Source organism: Heterodontus francisci, chromosome 11 (genome assembly GCF_036365525.1).
Source record: "Heterodontus francisci isolate sHetFra1 chromosome 11, sHetFra1.hap1, whole genome shotgun sequence".
Classification (NCBI taxonomy): Eukaryota; Metazoa; Chordata; class Chondrichthyes; order Heterodontiformes; family Heterodontidae; genus Heterodontus; species Heterodontus francisci.
The window spans coordinates 93,659,090-93,681,502 of NC_090381.1; the positions used below are offsets into that span (position 1 = coordinate 93,659,090).

The 22,413-nt window shown below is 40.1% G+C and overlaps 1 protein-coding gene across 1 annotated transcript in view; it reads right to left on the minus strand.

Moving 5' to 3' along the window:
* rasa2 (RAS p21 protein activator 2) overlaps positions 1 to 21,247 on the minus strand; it is a 142,049-nt gene extending 120,802 nt beyond the window's left edge. Inside the window, exons 1-5 of the mRNA XM_068041686.1 lie at positions 21,081 to 21,247; positions 17,539 to 17,728; positions 15,206 to 15,435; positions 12,654 to 12,757; positions 8,621 to 8,715 (exon numbers count right to left, since the gene is read on the minus strand). Coding sequence (XP_067897787.1) covers positions 8,621 to 8,715; positions 12,654 to 12,757; positions 15,206 to 15,435; positions 17,539 to 17,728; positions 21,081 to 21,247 — 786 coding nt within the window. The remainder of the gene's footprint in view (positions 1 to 8,620; positions 8,716 to 12,653; positions 12,758 to 15,205; positions 15,436 to 17,538; positions 17,729 to 21,080) is intronic.
* Positions 21,248 to 22,413: the final 1,166 nt, after the last annotated feature.

Genomic DNA, 22,413 nt, shown 5'->3' on the forward strand with positions numbered 1-22,413 from the left:
GCAGAAATACTACATAAGGTCCATTATATTTTGCAAACTATGTACAAAAATTGGCTGCTGTACCTGTCCAATTTATACACTGTTTCCTGCAACAGGGTTGGGGCCTGAATGAAATCTCAACAGCTACACCATCATCTTAATAATAAATCTTCACAAAGGACCGAACAGTGTTGAGCACAAGAACATGCAGTATACTGCAAAAGATAGTCTATTACACTGTAATGACATAAAATAAAAGCAAAATACTGCGGATGCTGGAAATCTGAAATAAAAACAAGAAATGCTGGAATCACTCAGCAGGTCTGGCAGCATTTGGGGAAAGAGAAGCAGAGTTAACGTTTCGGGTCAGTGACCCTTCATCGGAACTGTAGTGACAGTTCAGTCCAATGTGTTTTTTTTCTCTGCCTTAGATACTGAAGCATCACCCTTGACACATTGCTCCTCAAGCATAGTCAAATGTAACATGATCCCTTTTTGTCTCTGAAATAGAAGAGCTGATTTAACACTGGGATAGAGTACTGTAGTCAAACAGTAACTCTGATAAACAGTACTTTAATACATTTGTAACTCTTCCATGTACTATAAAGTACAATCATTTGACTAAAATTAGATAATGGTTTAGCAAACCACACACAGGGAAAATATTGTGGTTAGAACTATGCAGCAGGAATGCCACTCCTTACCCACATTACCATTTCCTGACTAAAATGGGCAGGTTACTCCACTTTAATATTGCAGCAAAAATCTAAAAAAGTTGACTGATTTCTGAATTTCATTGGAAGGGGGAAAAGAACAGACGAGAAGGCACGGATAATTATGGAAAAGAATGTAATTTCTGCGGACTGAAAAAAGTTCTTCATTTATACATTCCACAATCTTGATTGGTTCTGTGGATCACATGTTCTATGGAAATTAACCTTTGTGCTGGCATTATTAGGATCCTTTACTGCCGTTCTGTATAAACTGCAGATCTGCACTATCGCCCAGTTGTTTTGTCCTCCCAAGATCAGTTTTGCAGAGTCTCTCCAAGACTCAAGCACTGCTTTTGTTCAAATTGTAGACCCAGTTTTTAAAGAAGAGTACAGTTTTTAAGATCCGTGCCACTTCTGGTTAATCTCTTGCATATGAAAGTCCAACCACCTCCCCACTGTAACTTCAAGACCAAAATCTGGCAAAAATTCTCATTTTAGGGACAATCTAAATATGCCTCCATATTGATACACCTCCACGTTTTCTATCAGGGCTCAGAATTCTGACCAGACACCAATCAAGGCGTCACCAGGAAAGCCAAGGCCAACTGTGGTTCTCATGCTGAGCTGGGATCCTAACATTCCTTTCAATTAATTAGCTGTTGGAACATGTAAAATGCAAAAATAAACCTCTCCACTTCTAATACAAATCTGATAAAAATTAGTTTTATTTGAAGTGGATATTTTGGAGTAATTGCATTTCAGTGATCTAATGTATTCTGGCACCCACCTACGTCATTGAATACATCTACTAAAGAAAAATAGTCACATTTAAAGACATGTTTAACATGTTCCAGATGTTAAGAAGCTGTTATTAACTTACTTTATTTCAACCCCATATACAGAGTTGAATTTATTACAATTTTCTAAGTTTCAGCAAACCTCATGTACAAGATTGAGAATCTGAAGATCTGGTTTCTAACTTGGGCTTCTGCAGGGATTCTTCCTCGTCAGGCATAGTAAAATTAATTTTTACATTGTGTATTCGGCAATCACAGTTATTCAATTCCTTCTTGTACACTCCACTGCATCTCTTTGACACGCAACCCCAGGATCTGGCCATTATGACTCCACCCTTTGGCACTTGGTATCGCACATAAAACATCATTCTTATTCTGAATGAGAAGAGCTTGGGTAATACTACTGAAATTGACTATGCCAGCACCTCCTGTAAGGCAACATTAGTCTGTTCTCACTATAAAGGAACAGCAAGTTTGATGTTTCAAGGTAATTTGAGATGTTCACTAAGCCACGCTCATGGAAACAGCAAGAACAAAGGGGAACAGCAATATTTTATTGAAACACATATCAAGAAGGAACGAGTTAAGTGAAGGACATAGCTGCTAGGCTGATACAGCGGTAGGTGGTGAGGGAACCAACAAGAGGGAAAAGCATACTTGACCTCGTCCTCACCAATCTGCCTGCCACAGATGCATCTGCCCACGACAGTATTGGTAGAAGTGATCACTGCACAGTCCTTGCAGAGACGAAGTCCTGCCTTCACATTGAGGATACCCTGCATCTTGTTGAGTAGCACTACCACCGTGCTAAATGGGATAGATTTCGAACAGATCTAGCAATGCAAAACTGGGCATCCATGAGGCACTGTCAGCCATCAGCAGCAGTAAAATTGTACTCAACCACAATCTGTAACTTCATGGCCCAGCATATCCCCCAGTCTACCACTACCATCAAGCCAGGGGACCAACACTGGTTCAATGAAGAGTGCAGGAGGGCATGCCAGGAGCAGCACCAAGCATACCTCAAAATGAGGTGTTAACCTCAGTCTACTCTCAATCAGTAAAGTGATGGAAGGTTCAGTTGACAGTGCTATCAAGCGGCCCTTGCTTAGCAATAACCTGCTCCGTGACACTCGGTCTGGGTTCTGCCATGGCCACTCAGCTCCTGACCTCATTACAGCCTTGGTTTAAACATGGACAAAAGAGCTGAACACAAGATATGAGGTGAGAGTGACTCCCCTTGACATCAAGGCAGCAGCTGACCAAGTAGGACATCAAGGAACCCGAGCAAAACTGAAGTCAATGGGAATCGGGGAAAAGTCTCCACTGGTTGAAGTCATACCTAGCGCAAAAGGAAGATGGTTGTGGTTGTTGGAGACCAATCATCTCAGCTCCAGGGCATCACTGCAGGAGTTCCTCAGGGTAGTGTCCTAAGCCCAACCATCTTCAGCTGTTTCATCAATGACCTTCCTTCAATCATAAGATCAGAAGTGGGGATGTTCGCTGATGATTGCACAATTTTCAGCACCATCTGCAACTCCTCAGATACTGAAGCAAACCGTGTAGAAACGCAGCAAGACCTGGACAATATCCAGGCTTGGGCAGATAAGTGGCAATTAACATTCACGCTACAAAACTGCTGGGCAACAACCATCGCCAACAAGAGAGAATCCAACCATCTCCCCTTGACATTCAATGGCATTACCATCGCTGAATCCCCCACTATCAACATCCTGGGGGTTACCATTGACCAGAAACTGAACTGGAGTAGCCATATAAATACTGTGGCTACAAGAGCAGGTCAGAGGCTAGGAATCCTGCGGCATGTAACTCACCTCCTGACTCCACAAAGCCTGTCCACCATCTACAAGGCACAAGTCAGGAGTGTGATGGAATACTCTCCACTTGCCTGGATGGGTGCAGCTCCAACAACACTCAAGAAGCTCGACACCATCCAGGATAAAGCAGCCCGCTTGATTGGCAACCCATCTACAAACATTCACTCCTTCCACCACCGAGGCAGAGTGTCAGCAGTGTGTACCATCTACAAGATGCACTGCAGCAACTCACCAAGGCTCCTTATACAACACCTTCCAAACCCACGATCTCTACCACCTAGAAGGACAAGGGCAGAAAATAGCCACACACCATCCTGACCTGGAACTATATCGTTGTTCCTTCACTGTCACTGGGTCAAATCCTGGAACCAAGTCTGCAACTGCCATCTCAGGAGGACATAAAAGAATCCATACAGCAATTTAAACAAAAACAGGAGTTCTCCCAGTGTCCTAGTCAATATTTATCCCTCAAACGATATTACTAAAACAGATTTCCTAATCTAATCTGTTTTTTGTCAGCAAATTGTTCACAAATTATTTGCCACATTTCTCTACATTGTTGTAAGAGACTGCACTTCAGAAGTACTTAATTCACTGTGAATTGCTTTGGGATGTCCTGAGATCACCAAAGTTCTTTCTTTAAGGCATAAGGACAAAGAGTACAACTTCAAATTGGTGAAATGCAAATTTGGGACATATTCATTTATGCACAAAGAGCAATCAGTACTTGGAATAAACTGGGAGACACAATGGAGGCAAAAGCTTAATTATTCAAGAGCTTACTAGATGGCCTGCTAGGGACAAGAGTCACAAGAGCTATAGGCTTTTCTTTCTGGAAGGATGACCCTAAGATAAGATATGGGACTTGGTAATAGGAACAGTTCAAGTCCCTTATCATGAACTGATGATGCAAAGAGCTTTAATCTATTATGAACTGCTATCCAATTTATTCTTCTGTGACATTCACTGTGAAATCAAAGAATTTCAAGAGCAGTTGAATATCAGCTACAGTATGGCAAGACTTAAATGCTGGGATCAACTACATGAAACATTACAATAGGATCAATAACATAAACTTCATTTGAGCAACAGACTCAACTGGAGTATCAGCTGCAGGTGTAGCATGGTTTGCAGTCAAAGTACAACTAAAATGAATACTACCGTTGCACTACAGCTGACCCCAGTACTGAAGTTTAAATTTATACTGCTGAAAACAAATATAAAAATCATTGCAAAGCTCGGCTAGTCCATTCCAGATACATGCAAGGCCTGTATATTTAAGTATGCTCCTGTACTGGTGAGCCAAGCACCTTCTGATGCTAATTTCAGCATAGCAGCATGCTTAAAAAGGTAGATCCTAGTTTCATTGACCAGAAGCAGCCAGGCTTCTGCAATGATTTAATCAGATGCTCATGAATTTAGTCAGACTGTAAGGAGTCTGAACAATAAGCAAGATGTTTTGTTCATTAAAATCAACTCATATCCATTTTAGATCACTGAATTTAGCATTAAAAAAAACAATGGTTTTAGTTTCTAAATTCTAGCTGGAAAACATGGTTTCCCATTATAATCGGAGTCAAATATGGTCTTTGCTTTAATTTGCATACTGGAATTTACTTCTTAAATGTGTAACTGCAGTAAAATTTGATTTTCTAATTTTTTTTTTTATAAAGTTGCCTGAACACTATTGCATAATTATACATCATGAGCCTTTAACATATCAATAAGGGTAAGTAGCCAAAAAAAAAATAGGATGCAGCAGCATTTTTTTTTTAATTCTTTCATGAGATGCAAGCATCTCTGGCAAGGACAGTATTTGTTGCCCATCCCCAATTGCTCCAGAGAAGGTCATTGAAAACAAGCGGTTAAATACTGTACTCCACAACACAAATACTGGTTAAAAAAAATTCTTAGCCCAGATTTTAAAATTTTCTTTGGGATTTACCTCATCTTGGAAATGACACGTGCTGGCACCTTGATAACAAACAATTCTTCACTGAATTGATTTGGTTTATTGAAGGTACTTCAGCTATTCAAGAGAAATTCAGTGAAGAAATGCTTATGCTACATTTGCTTGTCAAAGACATTATAAGATTTGCTAACATGATTTGGGAAGCAGCCACTTTTAATCTAAAACAACCTTTAGTGAGTTTGATGTTTACAATGAAAATAAAAATAGTCTGAGTACAAGGCAAAATTCATCATTATTTTCTTATGCACAATACATAAATGTAAACACGGAAACCGCAAGTTGGCAGAAATAGAGGCATCAGGTGAAAAACAGGATGTGGACAATCTAAGAATATGTACTTAATTTTTTTAATTAACAAAAAGCAACAGGATAGAGTGCTTTATCAGCTGTGCACAAAGCATTAAACAGGCTTTACTCACCACTGTATTTAATATAAAAGCATTGCATTGTCATTGCTTAGACTCTGACCAGAACTGCTAAAATACAAACCTGCAATTCAGAATCATTGCTGTTGGGGATTTTGTTAAGGTATCAAATCTGGACTTGATCACAGTGAAACAGCATTTTGTTATCATACGACTGGTTCTAGAGAACAAAGCACTGGAGCTTCAAGGCACAAAAATGTGAATCTTTGAAGATACCATCAATAGTGATGTTATTGTGTGTGTGTGGTCTATTGGCTCATATTACTCAATCGGGGGGGGGGGGGGGGAATCCACAGAAGGAATGAAACTGGTAGGGAGGCAAGTCGGTAAGTACAAGTCTAAGGCATTACACTGGTTGTGAGAGCAGTATGCAAAAAGTTCAATGGCATCCGAAGTACCTCAAGCTCTGATTTTAGAAAATATTTCACTGGTTGTAGAAAACAGCAGCACTCAAAAGAATTATAGATCAAGGAGACAAACAGGAACTCGATGATTCAGAAAGAAAGCCCCAATTCAGTGTGGGTGAGAAACCAGATCATGGGACTTTGACTGGAACTCTTCATTCTGCCAGGACTTGCACCATTTTTGTGCCACCAGCCACAACCTACAAGTATTAGCCACTGTTTTTAACAACATTTCCCAAAAATAAATCCAAGTTCAAAGAAATTCAATAAAACTCATTAAATTAGAATGACTACTACTTCACAGGCTGAACAATTCGCGAAGAGGAATGATAGCCAAGTTTGTTTGCAATACCAAATTAGGAGGTATGGCAATTGCAAAGAAGAATGATTGCAAGAGGTCAGACAGGTTAAAAGGAGAAAACTCTGGTTAAAATGGTCCTCTCAAAATCCAAGTCATCAACCAGGAGCTTTGAGAGATTGAGTGCTGTATATTTTTGCCTCCATCTGTGAGAGGAGGTGTACAGGATGTAAATTCTTCTGGTCATAAACGTGGGATCTCTGAGCTCAGTATTCAAAACATCAGCTTTCTTCTGTAATGAACAGTTTGCATCCCAGATCAAGAGGGTAGAAAAGACACTGTCCTCAGCTCTTGAACCTCCCTCTGTCTGGGATTGAAGGAGGATATGGGATGGTTGGCCCCTTTGACACATCATGAAGAAACACTCCACTTTTATTGGAAGATCAGGATAAAAGGTTAATCAGTGTTTAGGAATATATGGGAGGGGGAGAATTTGGGTTCCAGTCAGTGGGAGAGGGAATTTTTTCCACCAATTTTGCCTTGCTGGTTTTATCCTAGTTACAGCAAAAAACATTTTGATAGTATACTTGAATATTCAAAAATAAGTTCTTTTTCAAAAGTTAGTCTGATGCACAGGAACAGAATCAACATTGCCTGGCTAAAACAAACACCAGGTGTTACTGGTCATCCTGTCACTGTGTCTATTCTCTGATTTTTGATGGACAGTTCTGCAGGCAATAGCTAGCTGAGAATAAATCTGGAAAGCTTTCCTTAGTGCTTTTTATCCATTGCAAGTTGCTGCAATGAACAGAATAAGGTCTGCACTTACATAAAAAGCATCTCAAATGATTATATAGATTTCTAAAATCAGATTTATTCTTGCTTCTGTATAAAATTATTTACATGAAATATAGTTTTTAGCCTTAATTATCTAGACTGTTAAATTAGTTGCTTCTGATGAGAGATTTAGGGTGCACGATGCTTAATTTGCCTTATTTCCAGTGTTTAACCCCACAGATGGAGTTCACTGCTTGCCCTGTGATAAGTGCTCCCAGATATTTGACACTCATGGTCAAGTTTCAGTCTATAGGAAGTGGTAGTTCACATAAGGAAGCTGACAGTTACATAGAGGATGAAGTAGCCAAATTGAGATGCCCAACATAAAGAAAGTAGCCTCATTTTGCTAGTTACTGGAATTAAAATTATTTTGAGTTTAGCACAATGTATAATGCCCATTGACACGCTTTTAAAAGAACTGTTGAAAGCAGGAGGATAGATGGACTTAAGGACCAGTCAGCATCAACTGTTTAACTGAAGAAATTAAACATCTCAAACCAATGTATGAGGTAGCGCAATGCTCCTTACAAGGAAAGAAACTGACAAAATATAAATTTATTTTCGCGAAAATAGTTTGGATTTCTTAATATGCAGTATGACATCATAACTGAAATTAGTAATTGACAAATCAACAAAGGTCTTCCAAAGAATTGGCACTACTGCAATTTGTAGTACAAGACTATAAAATACCAGGCAATAAATTGCCTTTGGTGTCCAAGCTGTTAGGACAGGATGGGAAAGTGAGCAGGATATGTCACTATGAAGTGAATCCCACTGGCAAACACACAATTTTGAGTTCTGATGAAAGGGCACAGGGACAGGTTAGCTCAACTGGCTAGATGGCTAGATTGGGGTGCAGAATAATGCCAACAGCATGGGTTCAATCCCTGTACTGGCTGAGGTAGTCCTTGGGGCCTGCCTCCAGGTCTTGCCACATAGAAATTAGCAACCCTCGGACAATGAGGATGTTTCATGGAGAGAGCACGCGAAAGATGAAAGGTCATCAACCTGAAACATTAACTTAGTTTTCCTCTGTCCACAGATGCTGCCTGACCTGCTGAGTATTTCCAGCACTTTCTGTTTCTATTACACAATTTTGGCTGTTGGATTCGGGAATGATCAAGTTCAACTGCAACATCATTCATGACGAAACAGCCTGCTGACAATCGCATCTTTAGATGGTGCCTGGAGAACTGGTACTTAAGCAAGGTACCAGAGAGAAGCAGGTGCAGTTTTATTGTCTGAATCAACAGAACCAAAGCCCTTCTTTTTCTTCCCCGCCCCTGACCCCTACCTTAGCTAACTTTAAAAATGTGTTAATGATTAGAGACATTTAGGGAAAGTTTAGTTAATTTACCTGAACTTCAGAGTTAGCGTCAACAAGCTGCAGTGCAAACCAGCTGTCCTTACAGTTGCACTTGCACAGATCTTCCTTTCTGATTGATACTTTACCTGAAAGAAGCAAAATCAATTACAAAGAATGTTCAGACACATCATTGATAGGTGTTATTAGCTGAAAATTCAACTAAATTTAAGCACACAATCTTTTTATTTACTTTGAAGTCCCAATGCCAGGTAGATTCAGTTGGTAGCACTGATCGTCAATCAAGATGGTTCTGGGTTTAAGTTCTATTCCAGAACTTAAATACATAACCTCCATTGATCTCCAGGGCAGCACTTAAAGAGTGCCACATTGTTCAAGGGTGCCTTCATTTGAATGAGATGTTAAAACAAGATCTCTGCCTGTTTGACTATTTCACATAAAAGCTAAGTATCCTGAACCTTTATAAAGCTCTGGTTAGGCCCCAACTGCAGTACTGTATCCTGTTTTCATCCCACACTTCAGGAAGGATGTGAGGGTCCTTGACAGGGTGCAGAGGAGATTTACCAGGATGTTTCAGGGATGGAGAATTTGAGTTACAAGGTTAGGTTGGAAAAGCTTGGTTTGTTCTCCTTAGAACAAAAGGAGATTGAGGGGAGATTTAATAGAAGCGTACAAGATTATGAGAGGCTTAGATAAGTTAGACAAGGAAAAACTGTTCCCATTAAAACAAATGGTCCAGGGACTAGGAGACACATTGAAAGTTTTGGGCAAAAAATGCAGGGGGAATGAGGAAGCATTTTTTTTTTTTAAACACAGCAGCTGGTAATGACCTGGAACTCACTGCCCACAAGGGTTAAAGCATAGGAGGCCATTCAGCCCATTGTGTCTGCACCAGCTCTCCGAAAGAACAGTTTACCTAGTGCTACTCCGCGAAAATACTGAACATAGAATCTGGCGGAATCACTCTGGCTCGTCCAACTGCTAAACTCAATCCTATTTTGAGACTTCAACGTTTTGACAGACCCGTTAGAACTGGTGCAGAAGTGGAGAAGTGGAGGATGAAGATTCCCTCCATGGGGAACAGATTTCATCTTTGTGCTATATGTATGTTCTATCTGTAACTGCATGCACCATCAGTGACTTTATCAGAAAGTAACCGAAAATGGATAGTCACTTTCCTGGTTATACCGACCATTGCATACAGTGGGAAAGTCAAGTTAACACCAACTATAAGCAGAGGAGCTACACTCCTCACTTATTATTCTTTTGGAAAAAAGTCACCAGTGGAACAAGTTCACTTGCAGAATGTAACATGAAAATAGCAAACCAATCCACCTAGTAATTTTATTTGTATTCTGAATATAAGAAACTATCGTAAAATTGCATTTTGAGAAGAATACAAGAACGGCTCAGGATTATTCACCCTCAATATTTCTCCCCCACTTTCACAAGGGACTAGTCACCTTTGTTCACCCCTCCCCCCACAATAATCCAGGATTTTTCAGGGAAGCAACCTTGAGCACAGATGCTAATCAGCATCCTACTACCCTAAGAAATTGTTTAATTTTCCTATTCATGGTTTGAAGAAGCATTTGTGGATCTCTTTGGTCATGATCAAACCCTTTCAGAATTCGGAGAGCAAAAACTGCAGGTTTAATCCATCAATAATTTTAGCAAATTAGAACAGGGCCTTAGAACAGGTTTTCGAACTAACTTATGCCCAGCAGCAGCCGTTTTACTTTCCTGATACTTATAGGGTTTTCTGCCAATTTCAAAATGTGCACCTGCAACTGTTCCCCATTAGAGGGGTATGTCAGGAGACAGACATCTAGCCCTCTGCCACTGTTGCTCTGAAACCTGCATCTTCTGCTAATAAACAAGACTTGGCCTCCAGTCAGTGTCTTCACTCCCAGGATAGAGCCATAGCTTTGGTAAACAAAGAAATCAGCACAAGCAAATTTGCAAATGATGTCAGAAGGAAACTGTGACAGCAAAGCTGTCTGCTTCTTTGGCAAAAAGCATTACTTATTGGAGGAAGGAAAACAGGTTCTGGAATCAAAACATTTGAAATACTTCTGTGACGTTTTTAATGCATCGTCATATTAATAATCTATCTTTGCTTTATGGCAAGATTACAACTCGAGCAAAATTTTGAATGGCTTGTGAGTGCCTCAATAATGCAGCTTAGAATACATCACCAATGACAGTTGCTACTTAAACATAGGCAGCAAAAAAAGCAGAATGCTGATGGCTCTGCTGTGTTATTTCCAGCAGTGTTTTTTAAAAATTCTGTGGATGGTTAGAGAATCTATATGTAGTGCTGTGCATTTTACCACCCAACAAATGGCAACAGGAGCTTAACAAGAAAGAATGAGAGCCTCCCACTGTTTCTGATGTGACCTTTGCACACACAGCTAAGTGGACTCCATGAAGTAATAAGTTTAGAGACTGCCCAGTTCCTCAACCACAAGTCACCAAACTAACATTAAGCAACACTACTTCTTCCCTATTTTAAAAATAATTTTATTACCTTCTCTCCATCATCCCATGCAGCCTGCATCAGGCACCTGCCAACCTATTACTACTCTCGAGCTAACTGTTATGGGTGAATTCATCAGCAATTTCCCATCTTGCTCTTCATGTGGGCAATGATCTGATCGCTGCTTTGCTCTTCCCCTTAACAGGACAGCTAATTAGCAATGGGCAATAAATGCTGGCCTTGCCAACTATGCTAACAACTCAGGAATGAATAAAAAAGATATTTGTAGCTCCAGATGAAACCTGCAATATTTGAAAGTCAAAACTTTTCTTTTTGCCACATACACACAGGGCAAATAAAGTCAACTTACATCTAGATAGATAGCATTTAGTTTATAAAGTGATGAAGGGGAAAGATACCGAAACTGTAAATTTTTCTGAATGGTTTTGCTAACATTTAAGATATTACTCATTACTAACCATCAATTTGCATGAAAGCATGCAAAAATGAGGAACTGAAAGAAACTAATATCAAATAATCGAAAAATTAATTGGATTGGAAGTTGATAAATCCCCTGGACCAGATGAGCTACATCCTAGAGTACTGAAAGAGGTGGCTATACAGATAGTGGATGTATTGGTGGTTATCTTTCAAAATTCTATAGATTCTGGAAGGGTTCCTGCAGACTAGCAAGTAGCAAATGTAACCCCATTATTTAAGAAGGGAGAGAGAAAACGGAGAACTACAGACCTATTAGTTTGACGTCAGTAGTAGGGACGTTAGAATCTATGATAAAGGATGAGATAACTGGACACTTGAAAAATTATATGACATGACTGGCCACAGTCAATATGGATTTATGAAAGGGAAATCATGTTTGACAAACCTGTTGGAGTTCTTTGAGGATGTTTGTTGTAGCATAGATAAAGGAGAACCAGTGGATGTGGTATGTTTGGATTTTCAGAAGGCTTTTGATAAGGTCCCACACAGGAGGTTAGAAAACAAAATTAGAGCACATGGGATGCTAATATGCTGCTATGGATTGAGAATTGGTTAACAGACAGACAGCCAACAGTAGGAATAAATGGGTCATTCTTAGGAGGGCAGGCTGTGACAAGTTTCACCTTCAATCTAAAACACTGCAACTTTTAATGCAGAGGCACTGCAACAGCAATATCCAGGTAAGTTTCTCTAGAAAAGGGTAATAAAGATGATGGAGCTGACCTTCATGACCCAACTTCTACATCTATTACAGCAAACAATTTATAAAATGTTTTTTCTAAAATGATAAATTATAAATATATTTAGTATTGTAGTACATTTAGTAAAACAGTTAAGAATTTAGATTTCATGACAGCACAGGTCCTTGGTTAAAAAAATTATCCAAGGATCACAGGAAATCTCACCAATTATCAGAGGAACAATGAGGAGGGACCCATAATCAATTCTTGCTGTATCTGAGCTTGAAGTCGAACAAAAGGATAACTGCAGTATCATTTAAATATCCCTTCATATGCAGTAAAATACTGGAGTATGCAGGACAAGCACAGTGTCATGGTAGCAGATTATGGTTATACTGCAACTTACCAAAAGGTACATCCTTCTGAAAAAAACTCTTATCATAAATATAAAAGGAGAGGTACTGGAAACTTCTAGGGATTTCAAAGTAAAAGTCTTCACCGTAAAAGGGGCTGCCAAGAAAACAGAAGTTGCAAAATGAGATTAATACACTTAGACAAACTTTCAAACATTTAAAAATAAAATTGTCATTACACAGTTCACATATTCAAAAGTTTATCATTTCATCATAATATATTATCCATACACAAAATATACATGAAATACATTTAATTTTCCAAATTATAATCACAGCTCAGGATCACACCTTCAAAAAACAGAATGCAAATAAGATCAAGACAAGACTTGAACAAATTAGCATTGAAAGGGAGGAAGTATTAGCGGTCTTAAAAGTGGATAAATCCCCAGGCCCAGATGAGATGTATCCCAGACTGCTATGTGAGGCAAGGGAGGAGATGGCAGGGGCTCTGACACAAATTTTCAAATCTTCTCTGGCCACAGGACAAGTGCCAGAGGACTGGAGGACAGCGAATGTGGTACCATTATTCAAGAAGGGTAGCAGGGATAAACAAGGTAATAACAGGCCAGTGAATCTAATATCAGTGGTAGGGAAACTATTGGAAAAAATTCTGAGGGACAGGATTAATCTCCACTTGGAGAGGCATGGATTAATCAAGGATAGTGGGGAGATCATGTCCAACAAATCTGATTGTATTTTTCGAAGCAGTGACTAAGTATATAGATGAGGGTAAAGCAGTTGATGTAGTCTACATGGACTTCAGTAAGGCTTTTGATAAGGTCCCACATGAGAGATTGGTCAAGGTGGTAAGAGCCCATGGGATCCAGAGCAAATTGGATCCAAAATGGCTTAGTGGCAGGAGGCAGAGGGTGATGATCGAGGGTTGTTTTTGCGATTGGAAGCCTGTGGCGAGTGGTGTACAGCAGGGATGGGTGCTGGGACCCTTGCTGTTTGCAGTGTACATTAATGATTTTGACATGAATATAGGAGGTACGATCAGCAAGTTCGCAGATGACACCAAAATTGGTAGTGTCGTAAATAGTGAGGAGGAAAGCCTTAGATTACAGGACGATATAGATGGGCTGGTAAGATGGGCAGAGCAGTGGCAAATGGAATTTAATCCTGAGAAGTGAGGTGATGCACTTTGGGAGGACTAACAAGGCAAGGAAATATACAATGGATGGCAGGACCCGAGGAAGTACAGAGGGACCTTGGTGTACTTGTCCAAAGATCACTGAAGGCAGCAGCACAGGTAGATAAGGTGGTTAGGAAGGCATACGGGATACTTGCCTTTATTAGCCGAGGCACAGAATACAAGAGCACGGAGGTTATGATGGAGCTGCATAAAACACTAGTCAGGCCACAGCTGGGGCCCTGTGTACTGTTCTGGTCGCCACACTATAGGAAGGATGTGATTGCACTGGAGAGGGTGCAGAGGAGATTCACCAGGATGTTGCCTGGGCTGGAGCATTTCAGCTATGAAGAGAGACTGGATAGGCTAGGGTTGTTTTCCTTAGAACAGAGAAGGCTGAGGGGAGACCTGATTGAGGTACACAAAATTATGAGAAGCAAAAATAGGGTAGATAGGAAGAAACTTTTTCCCTTAGCAGAGGTGTCAATAACCAGGGGGCATAGATTTAAGGTAAGGGACAGGAGGTTTAGAGGGGATTTGAGAAAAAAAAATTTCTTCCAGAGGCTGGTAGGAATCTGGAACGCACTGCCTGAGGGGCTGGTAGAGGCAGGAACCCATAATATTTTAGTATTTAGATGAGCACTTGGCCCATAGCCTTGTATGCTATGGTGTTTCAAGTGCTGGAAAATGCGGTTAGAATAGATAGGTGCTTGATGGCCGCCACGGACACGGTGGGCCGAAGCCCTGTTTCTGTGCTGTATAACTCTATGACTATCAGAAGCAGTTTATTCCAATTGTCTAACAGCACATGTTTGGCATCTAGAAGCAGGATTGCTCCTAAACTAAACCAATTTAGACAGGATGCCTCTGGGGTCCAAGCCAGCTAATTCAAGAGCCAATATCTTTGTATTTCTAATATTTAGACAGACAAACAAGTTAAATGGAAAAACCAAGGTGTGCCATTGCTTGTTTAGGCCTGATAACAGGACCCCGGCAACAATGCGTCAACTCCAAATGTTTATACTGCTAAATTCGGCTCATTTATTTGGCAGCAGACTCGTAGCCCCATCAGCATAAGGCTCATGGGTGCCAGTCTCCCAAAGTTCAAACTAATAAAGTAGTTACACAAAGACAGCAAAAGGTTCTGTAATCATGTCCCTGAATGCAGTCAATCATATTTCATGATTGCAAAAGAAATCTAGTACACCTGGCCAGCACATAGCTTTGAAGTAAAAATGAACACAAGCTCCATACCCTTCTGTAACAGATATTTTGGTTATTATGCTCACATGACTGAACTCTGCTCTTGAATTCATGGGTTTGGAAGGTTGTAGAACCAGAACTCAAGGCAAAGAGAAGTCAGTGGGCTGACTGGATATAAGCAGCAGCCACCTGAAAGTCAACCTCTACAGTATGAAGTCAGTTATCTTCACAAAGTTTAAAAGATGGATTGGTTCAGCCAATGCCCCATACAAGAAAATAAATAAGACACAGCTATTGGGCAACTGTGACATATTGTCGCTTCCACTTCTTGCATAAGTTCCATAATGTGAATAACTATTGATCAAAATATAAATGGTGCTGTAGGACTGCAAGTTTCCAAGTGACAGGGAATTAGTTCCACATACAGTTCCACAAGTCTGAAAAGCCAAAAAATGTATCAAACTAAAATTGATATATAAACAGCGTTACTCTTTTATAGCACATAAAAGACAAATGAATAGTGTTAGACTGAAAACCACAGTTCTGACAACTCAAGGAATGAAGTTACCAGATTACTAACACAAAAGCAAAATATTGGGGATGCTGGAGATCAGACCTCTGGTGAAAGGTCATTGACCTGGAATGTTATCTTTGTTTCTCTCTCCACATATGCTGCCTGACCTGATGAGTATTTCTATCATTTTCTGGTTACCAGATTACATTGGTTATTGTTAAATATTGTAATCTACAGTTCAGCTAACATAATTAAAACAATGTCATTAAAATACAATGTTAGTTTTTAAATTGCAATAGTTTTGTAGAATATTCATCAAATTCTTTCTGCTCATAACCAGAGGTTTGTTAACTTCTGTTAGTATGCGTGAAGGGGAACTTTAAAAGCTATGGCTGGAGATAACACTTTTTTTTTAAAAATGTACCGAATTAGTTGTGTAGTTTTATTTTTAAGTCAACAAACCAATCAGTGTTAGCCTGGTTTCCTGATAATTCTGCTGGAATGCTTAATTCACTATGTTACAGTGGTGATAATTTTATGCACAAATATATGCTGACGGAATACAGACACAAAAGGCAGCGACATGATCTTCATCGAGTGATTCATTGGCTCTCCCGGCAGTGTGTCATCAGACATCTGCATCCAGTTGGTGAGATATCAGGATTATTAATGTTTGTAGTCTAACAGGTGGGACATACAACCTGCACCAATCTCATTCAAAGCCACTTGCATTGCCTTTCAACAGAAGTAGAACCAGACAGTCCCAAATGCACCAGTGCAGTCAGCTCGAGAGAAGTCATTTTCAGAAATAGCATTAAGGACAGGAATAACATTTAAAAAGATTTGCATTTATATAATCACAAAGCACTTTACAACCAATGAAGTACTTTCATTGTTGCAATATAGAAAACGTGGTAAGGTCCCACAAACAGCAATGAGACAAATGATCAGATCCTGTGTTTTTTCTCATGTGTTGGTTGAGAGATAATATTAGCAAGAAAACTGGGGAAAACTCTCTAGCACTTCAAAAAGCCCTGTGAAATATTTCATATCCATCTGGGAAAGGACAGATGGGAACTTGGTTTAGCTTCTCATCCAAAAGACTGCACTCAACAGTGCAGCACTACACTGAGGTGTCAGTCTATATCATGTGTTCAAATTTCTGTTTGGGGCTTGAACTGACAACACAGGAGGGAGGGCTACCACTGAGCCACAGTTAACACTTTTAATATCCCAGTCTCAGACTCCATATTCATAGTTTTAAGACAGAAGAAATGTTTTCTAGTCTGATCTGCCCTTAAGTCAGCTAGGTTTGACCAGAAACTGGTAGATATTTTCTGTGCATGAGTCAGAAGTTCAAACAGAGTTAGAATGATGAACCAGAACAGACTAGGCCACAATAATGATTTGGAGATGTTCCTTAACATTCCAGCAAAAATTCTTAAAGGCCTATTGTACTGTCAGCAATGAGCACAATTCATTTAAAGAAATAATGTTTTTTTTCTTACAATTGTATTCCCTGGAATTTAGAAGGTAAAAGGGTGATTAAGAAACATAGAAAGATTTACAGCACTAAAGGAGGCAATTTGGCCCATCGTGTGCCTGCCAGTTGAAAAAGAGCTATCCAATCTAATCCCGCCTTCTAGCTCTCAGCCCACTGTCCTGTAGGTTACAGAACCTCAAGTACATATCCAAGTTTTTTTTTAAATGCAATGAGCATTTCTGGCTCTACCACCCTTTCAGGCAGTGACTTCTAGATCCCCATTACCTTCTGAAGGAAAGAATTCCTCCTCGACTCTCCTCTAATCCTTCTGCCAATTACCTTAAATCTATGCCCCCGGTTTTTGACTTCCCTAACAGAAATAGGTCCTTGCTAACCACTCTATGTTGGCCCTTCAATTTTATACACAACAATTAATTCTCCCTTTAGCCTCTTCTGCTAAGAAATTAAAACCAGCCTATCCAATCTTTCCTCATAGCAAAAGTTCTCCATTCCTGGCAACATCTGTGTTAATCTCTTCTGTACCCTTTCCAGTCTGATGACATCTTTCCTGTAATACGGTGACCAGAACTGTATGCAGTACTTCAGCTGCGGTCTAACTATAGCTTCATATAGTTCTAGCTCAACCTCCCTGCTCTTATGCTCTAGGCCTCGGCCAATAAAGGAAAGTATCCTATATGCCAAGGTTGCCCAACCTTTTTGAGCATTGAGATTTCTGCTTGGACCAAGGTGCCAAGGAGCAAATTTCAAAAGATAAAGGCATTAGAAATTTATCTTACTAATAAAAACAAGAAATGTGCATTTTTGTGAAGAAACTTTAAATGGGAAGACTAATTTATTGACTTTCGTTTGCATCACTATATTGAAAACTGATTTAGTGACATACCTGGCATTGTTTTTGCTTTAATAAGTAGTCAATCTCTGTCCACATACTTGATGTAGCGATGCAGAGTATTCTGGATAGGTGGCAACCTTTCAGGAGAGGTCTTGATTTCTCTTCCCCCTCTCCCCGCACTCTGGGGGGGGTGTATGTGTGTCCGTGTGTCATTCTCTCTTCCCTACCCCCTCCCTTCTAGGTCTAGGGGACAACTTGAATGTTTTGTGCAAAAGATGCAGGGGGAATACGAGGAAGTACTTTGTTTATGCTGCGGGTAGCCTTTCCTAAAAAAAAAGTCAGAACCTGCCGGAAAACCCAGAGTCTGGTGGGAAACGGCTGTCCTCGATGTCAACAGCTGTCACCTGCGAAACGGACAACTTTTTTTTTTAAACTGACTTTTAAAAGAACTTTAAAAGAGCGTTCCACTCTCCACAACTGAGAGAGAGTCAGCAGTTGTCACCTGTGAAACTGAGCACAATAGTTTAAAAGCCAGACTGACGAAGGGAAATTTCTCATCTCCAGTCACAATGAGGATGAGAAACGGCCCTGGCAACAGTTTACAATCATGGGCCGAATGCAAACATTTGGCAGACCGGATCCTGGTCCACGGGCCGGATGTTGGACAACCCTGCTATGTGCCTTCTTGATCGCCTGATCTACCTGTCCTGCTACCTTCAAGCATCTGTAGATATGTTCTCCAAGGTTTCTCTATTCCTCTAGACTTTTCTGAATCCGAGCATTTGTGTATTCCCTTGCTTTGCTTGTTCTCCCCAAATGCATTACCTCACACTCCTCCCGACTGAACTCCAATTGTCACTTTTCTGCCCATCAGTTCATTGATATCTTCCAGCAGTCTACAACTTTCTTCCTCTCCATCAACCACACGGCCAATTTTCATATCATCTGAAAACTTCTTAATTGTGCCCCCTACATTTAAGTCTAAATCATTGACATCATATACCATGAACAGCAAGGGACCCAGTACTGAGCCCTACACAACACTATTGGAAACAGCCTTCCAGTCATAAAAACACCCGCTGACCATAACCCTTTGCTTCCTGCCACTGAGCCAATTTTGGATCCAATTTGCCACTTTCCCTTGGATCCCATGAGCTTTTGCTGATAGTTTGTCACATGGGACCTCGTCAAAAGCCTTGCTAAACTCCATGTCGACTACAGTAAATAAGCTACCCTCATTGACCCTCCTTGTTACTTCCTCAGAAAATTCAAATGAAGTTAGTCAGACACAACTATTGATCAAAGTTTCAAGATATTAAGGGGAACAGACAGGATAGACAGAAATAATTTCCGTTGGTTGGGGAGTCTAGGACTAGGGGGTAAAGTTTAAAAATTAGAGCCAGACCTTTCAGGAGTAAAATTATGAAACACTTCCACACACAAAGGGTGGCAGAAGTTTGGAACTCTCTTCTGCCAACAGCAGTTGATGCTGGATCAATTGTTAAATTTGAAACGGAGATTGATAGATTTATATTAACCAAAGGTATTAAGGGATATGGGATATGTGAAGTTAGGTCACAGTTCATCCATGATCACACTGAATGGTGCAACAGGTTCCAAAGACTAAACGGCCGACTCCTGTTCCTATCTTCCTATTGCCTTTTACTACACCCAGGCACACAGCATTTGTAAAGTTACAAAACAGCTTGTAGAGCTGTAATTACTAATTGTAACTAGAGTAACTAATTCAGCCCCTTGCAAAGCAAGTTTAGCAGAGATGAGCCAAAAGTTCCTTTTTTTAAATTGCAGATTGAAGCACAAATAATAGTGCAGTGAAGCACTTTGAATATAAAAACATGTGACGATCAACATAATGCTAGATATAAAAAAAATCTTCAAGGACAAATTTGAAGTTTTAGATCATTTTCTCTTCCCATCTCTAAAACAAATGTCCTCATTGATATGCTCATCTTTAAATTGGCCAGTGATTGGACAATGGTTTGGCAATGTCACATCGGAAAAAAATAATTGGAGGGAACGAAAGGGAAAAGGAGATCATTTGCTATCCCCTTTGCCACATGTTGTTGCATTGGTTAGGAATGCAGCACTGTCTTTGTGGCAATATCCATCAATACCTCAACATTTCCTCATTCAAAAATCAATCTAATGAGAGATAAATGAATTATGTAGAACATCATTCAGGATTTTCATCCTCAAAGCAGCCCCTGCTCTAAAAGGCCAAACAATCCTTCTGGAATTCAAACTGGGAAAACCAGCAGTCAGGTTTTTTAACATTCCAATTTTTTGTTTACCTTGACTCAGTTTTCTTTTGTTCACCCCTCTTCTCTCTCTGCCCAAATCATTCATGTAGCCTCCAACTGGACAGTCCAAACTTCTGTCAGTTTTAGACCTTTATCAATGCAAGTAGGTGCATGAAAAGAGGGGTTAATTTCCCCTTCTCATTTTTCTACCTTAAGAACAAAGAGCGACAGCGGTTCAGCCGAGATTAGGAAATCAAATGGCAATTTGAGGTGCAAACATCAAAACTTCAAAAACTACTGAAATTCAAAGAACACTGATCACATCAGGAATGAACATTCTGTTGACACGTTCTTCACGAATGGTCTGAGGCCCCAATACATATATAGGATCAGAATGCTGAAGTGGCCTTCCCAAAGAACATTTTCTCATTTAGTGAGGCACATGGTTGATGAAACAGCTAAGAACAGTCACACTAATTAATTCTATATTCAAAAATGAGTCACAACAAAGATAATCACAGTCTCAACTGCAGGAAATACTGCTTCGCTGTTCGCAATCTTGGCATTATATTTGACCTGAAGATGAGCTTCCGACCACATATCTCATCCATCACCAAGACCACCTACTTCCACCTCTGAAATATTGCCCAACTCCATTGCTGCCTCAGTCATCTGCTGCTGAAACCCTCAGCCTGGCCTTTGTTAACTCTGGACTTGACAATGCTCTCATCAGCCTCCCATCTTCCACCCCACAAACTTGAGGTCATTGGAAACACCATCCTAACTTGCACCAGGTCCTGCTCACCAATCACCCCCATGCTCGCTGACATACACTGCCATCCAGTTTGGCAATGCCTCAACTTTAAAATTCTGATCCTCATTTTCAAATCCGTCCAAAGCCTCTTCTGCAGCTATTTTAATCACTCCACCACAAGTGCCTTTGGCTGCTTGGGCTCAGCTCTGGAATTCACTCCCTAAACTTCGCTGCCTCTCTAGCACTCTCTTCGCCTTTAAGGCTCTCCTTAAAACCAACATCTTCGACCATACTTTCCGTCATCTGTCCTAATATCTCCTTCTGTTGACACTCTTCAATGTCAAATTTTATTTGATAATGTTTCTGTGAAACAACTTGGGACATTTTACTACATTAAAGATGCTATATAAATGCAATTTGATGTTGTCATGCAGAATTTTCCCACATTATGAACGGAGAGGGAAAACTGTTCAAAAACTCAACCACCGAGGCCAATGGATAAGGACAATGTGCCCCTTCTCTCCCTCAAATATTTTTGCATGGGTATGTAACCTTTCAAATCTGAAAATTACCCCCATGTCCCCAACTTGTGGTTGGACGCAGTTTTACAACCCTATTTGAAGTGCAAGTACTAAGTATATTAAAAAAAGTGCCCCACACTGTACTAGAGCGCTGAGATGCAGAGCACAGGAAAGTCAATAGGAGGCCACATACTTTTCCAAAGAGGAAAAAGGGGAACAGAAAAAAAGAAAAGTACACATTAGAAGGCCAGTAATATTAAGCGGCTATACACTTGTGCATTTCCCAAGAGTGAGCCAGGGTCTCAGAGAAGATCTCCAACCTGGCCCCTTAGCCGTGGTAGATTTGTAATAGCAAAAGACTAATGGATGGGAAATTAAAAGTTAGCTCTGAGGCAGTTGCAATGAGTTAACATAGCCAGAACACTTACAAATAACTTCACAACATATTGGCAGAGACCTACAGTTACATCACTAGAGACTTCTCCTTTTCCTACATTCCTAATCTGTACCAGGAAACAATACATGGATAGCTCAATGCAGCATTTTTACTGCAGTAATGACTATGCAGTAGTGTTTATGGCAACAAGTGAGCAATGAAGATATTGAGAATGTTGCAATTTCACAGAATAAATACTGACCAATGCAATAACACAAATTTCCACACGTCAACACTCAATTATTGACTGAAATTTATGGGATTCTTCTCCTCCCCAATTTCACTTGTTCTCTACTGAAAGTATTAATTCCATACGAAATACAATGACAACTGATCTCACTTTTTTTTTTATTCATTCATGGGATGTGGGCGTCACTGGCCAAGCTTTGATGAGTGTCAGCAGGTGTAGGAGACTGTACAACCAAGTCCAAACCTGCCCTCGTCTGACATTCATGTTACTTGTATATTAATTGTGTTTAATTGTGTGCAAGTGGTGGGCATGAACTGTGGCTTCACTTGAGCACATATAAAGACTTAGTGACACTGTGGTGTGGTTGAATTAGGAGGTGTATGCTGATTCTGTAAATAAATGC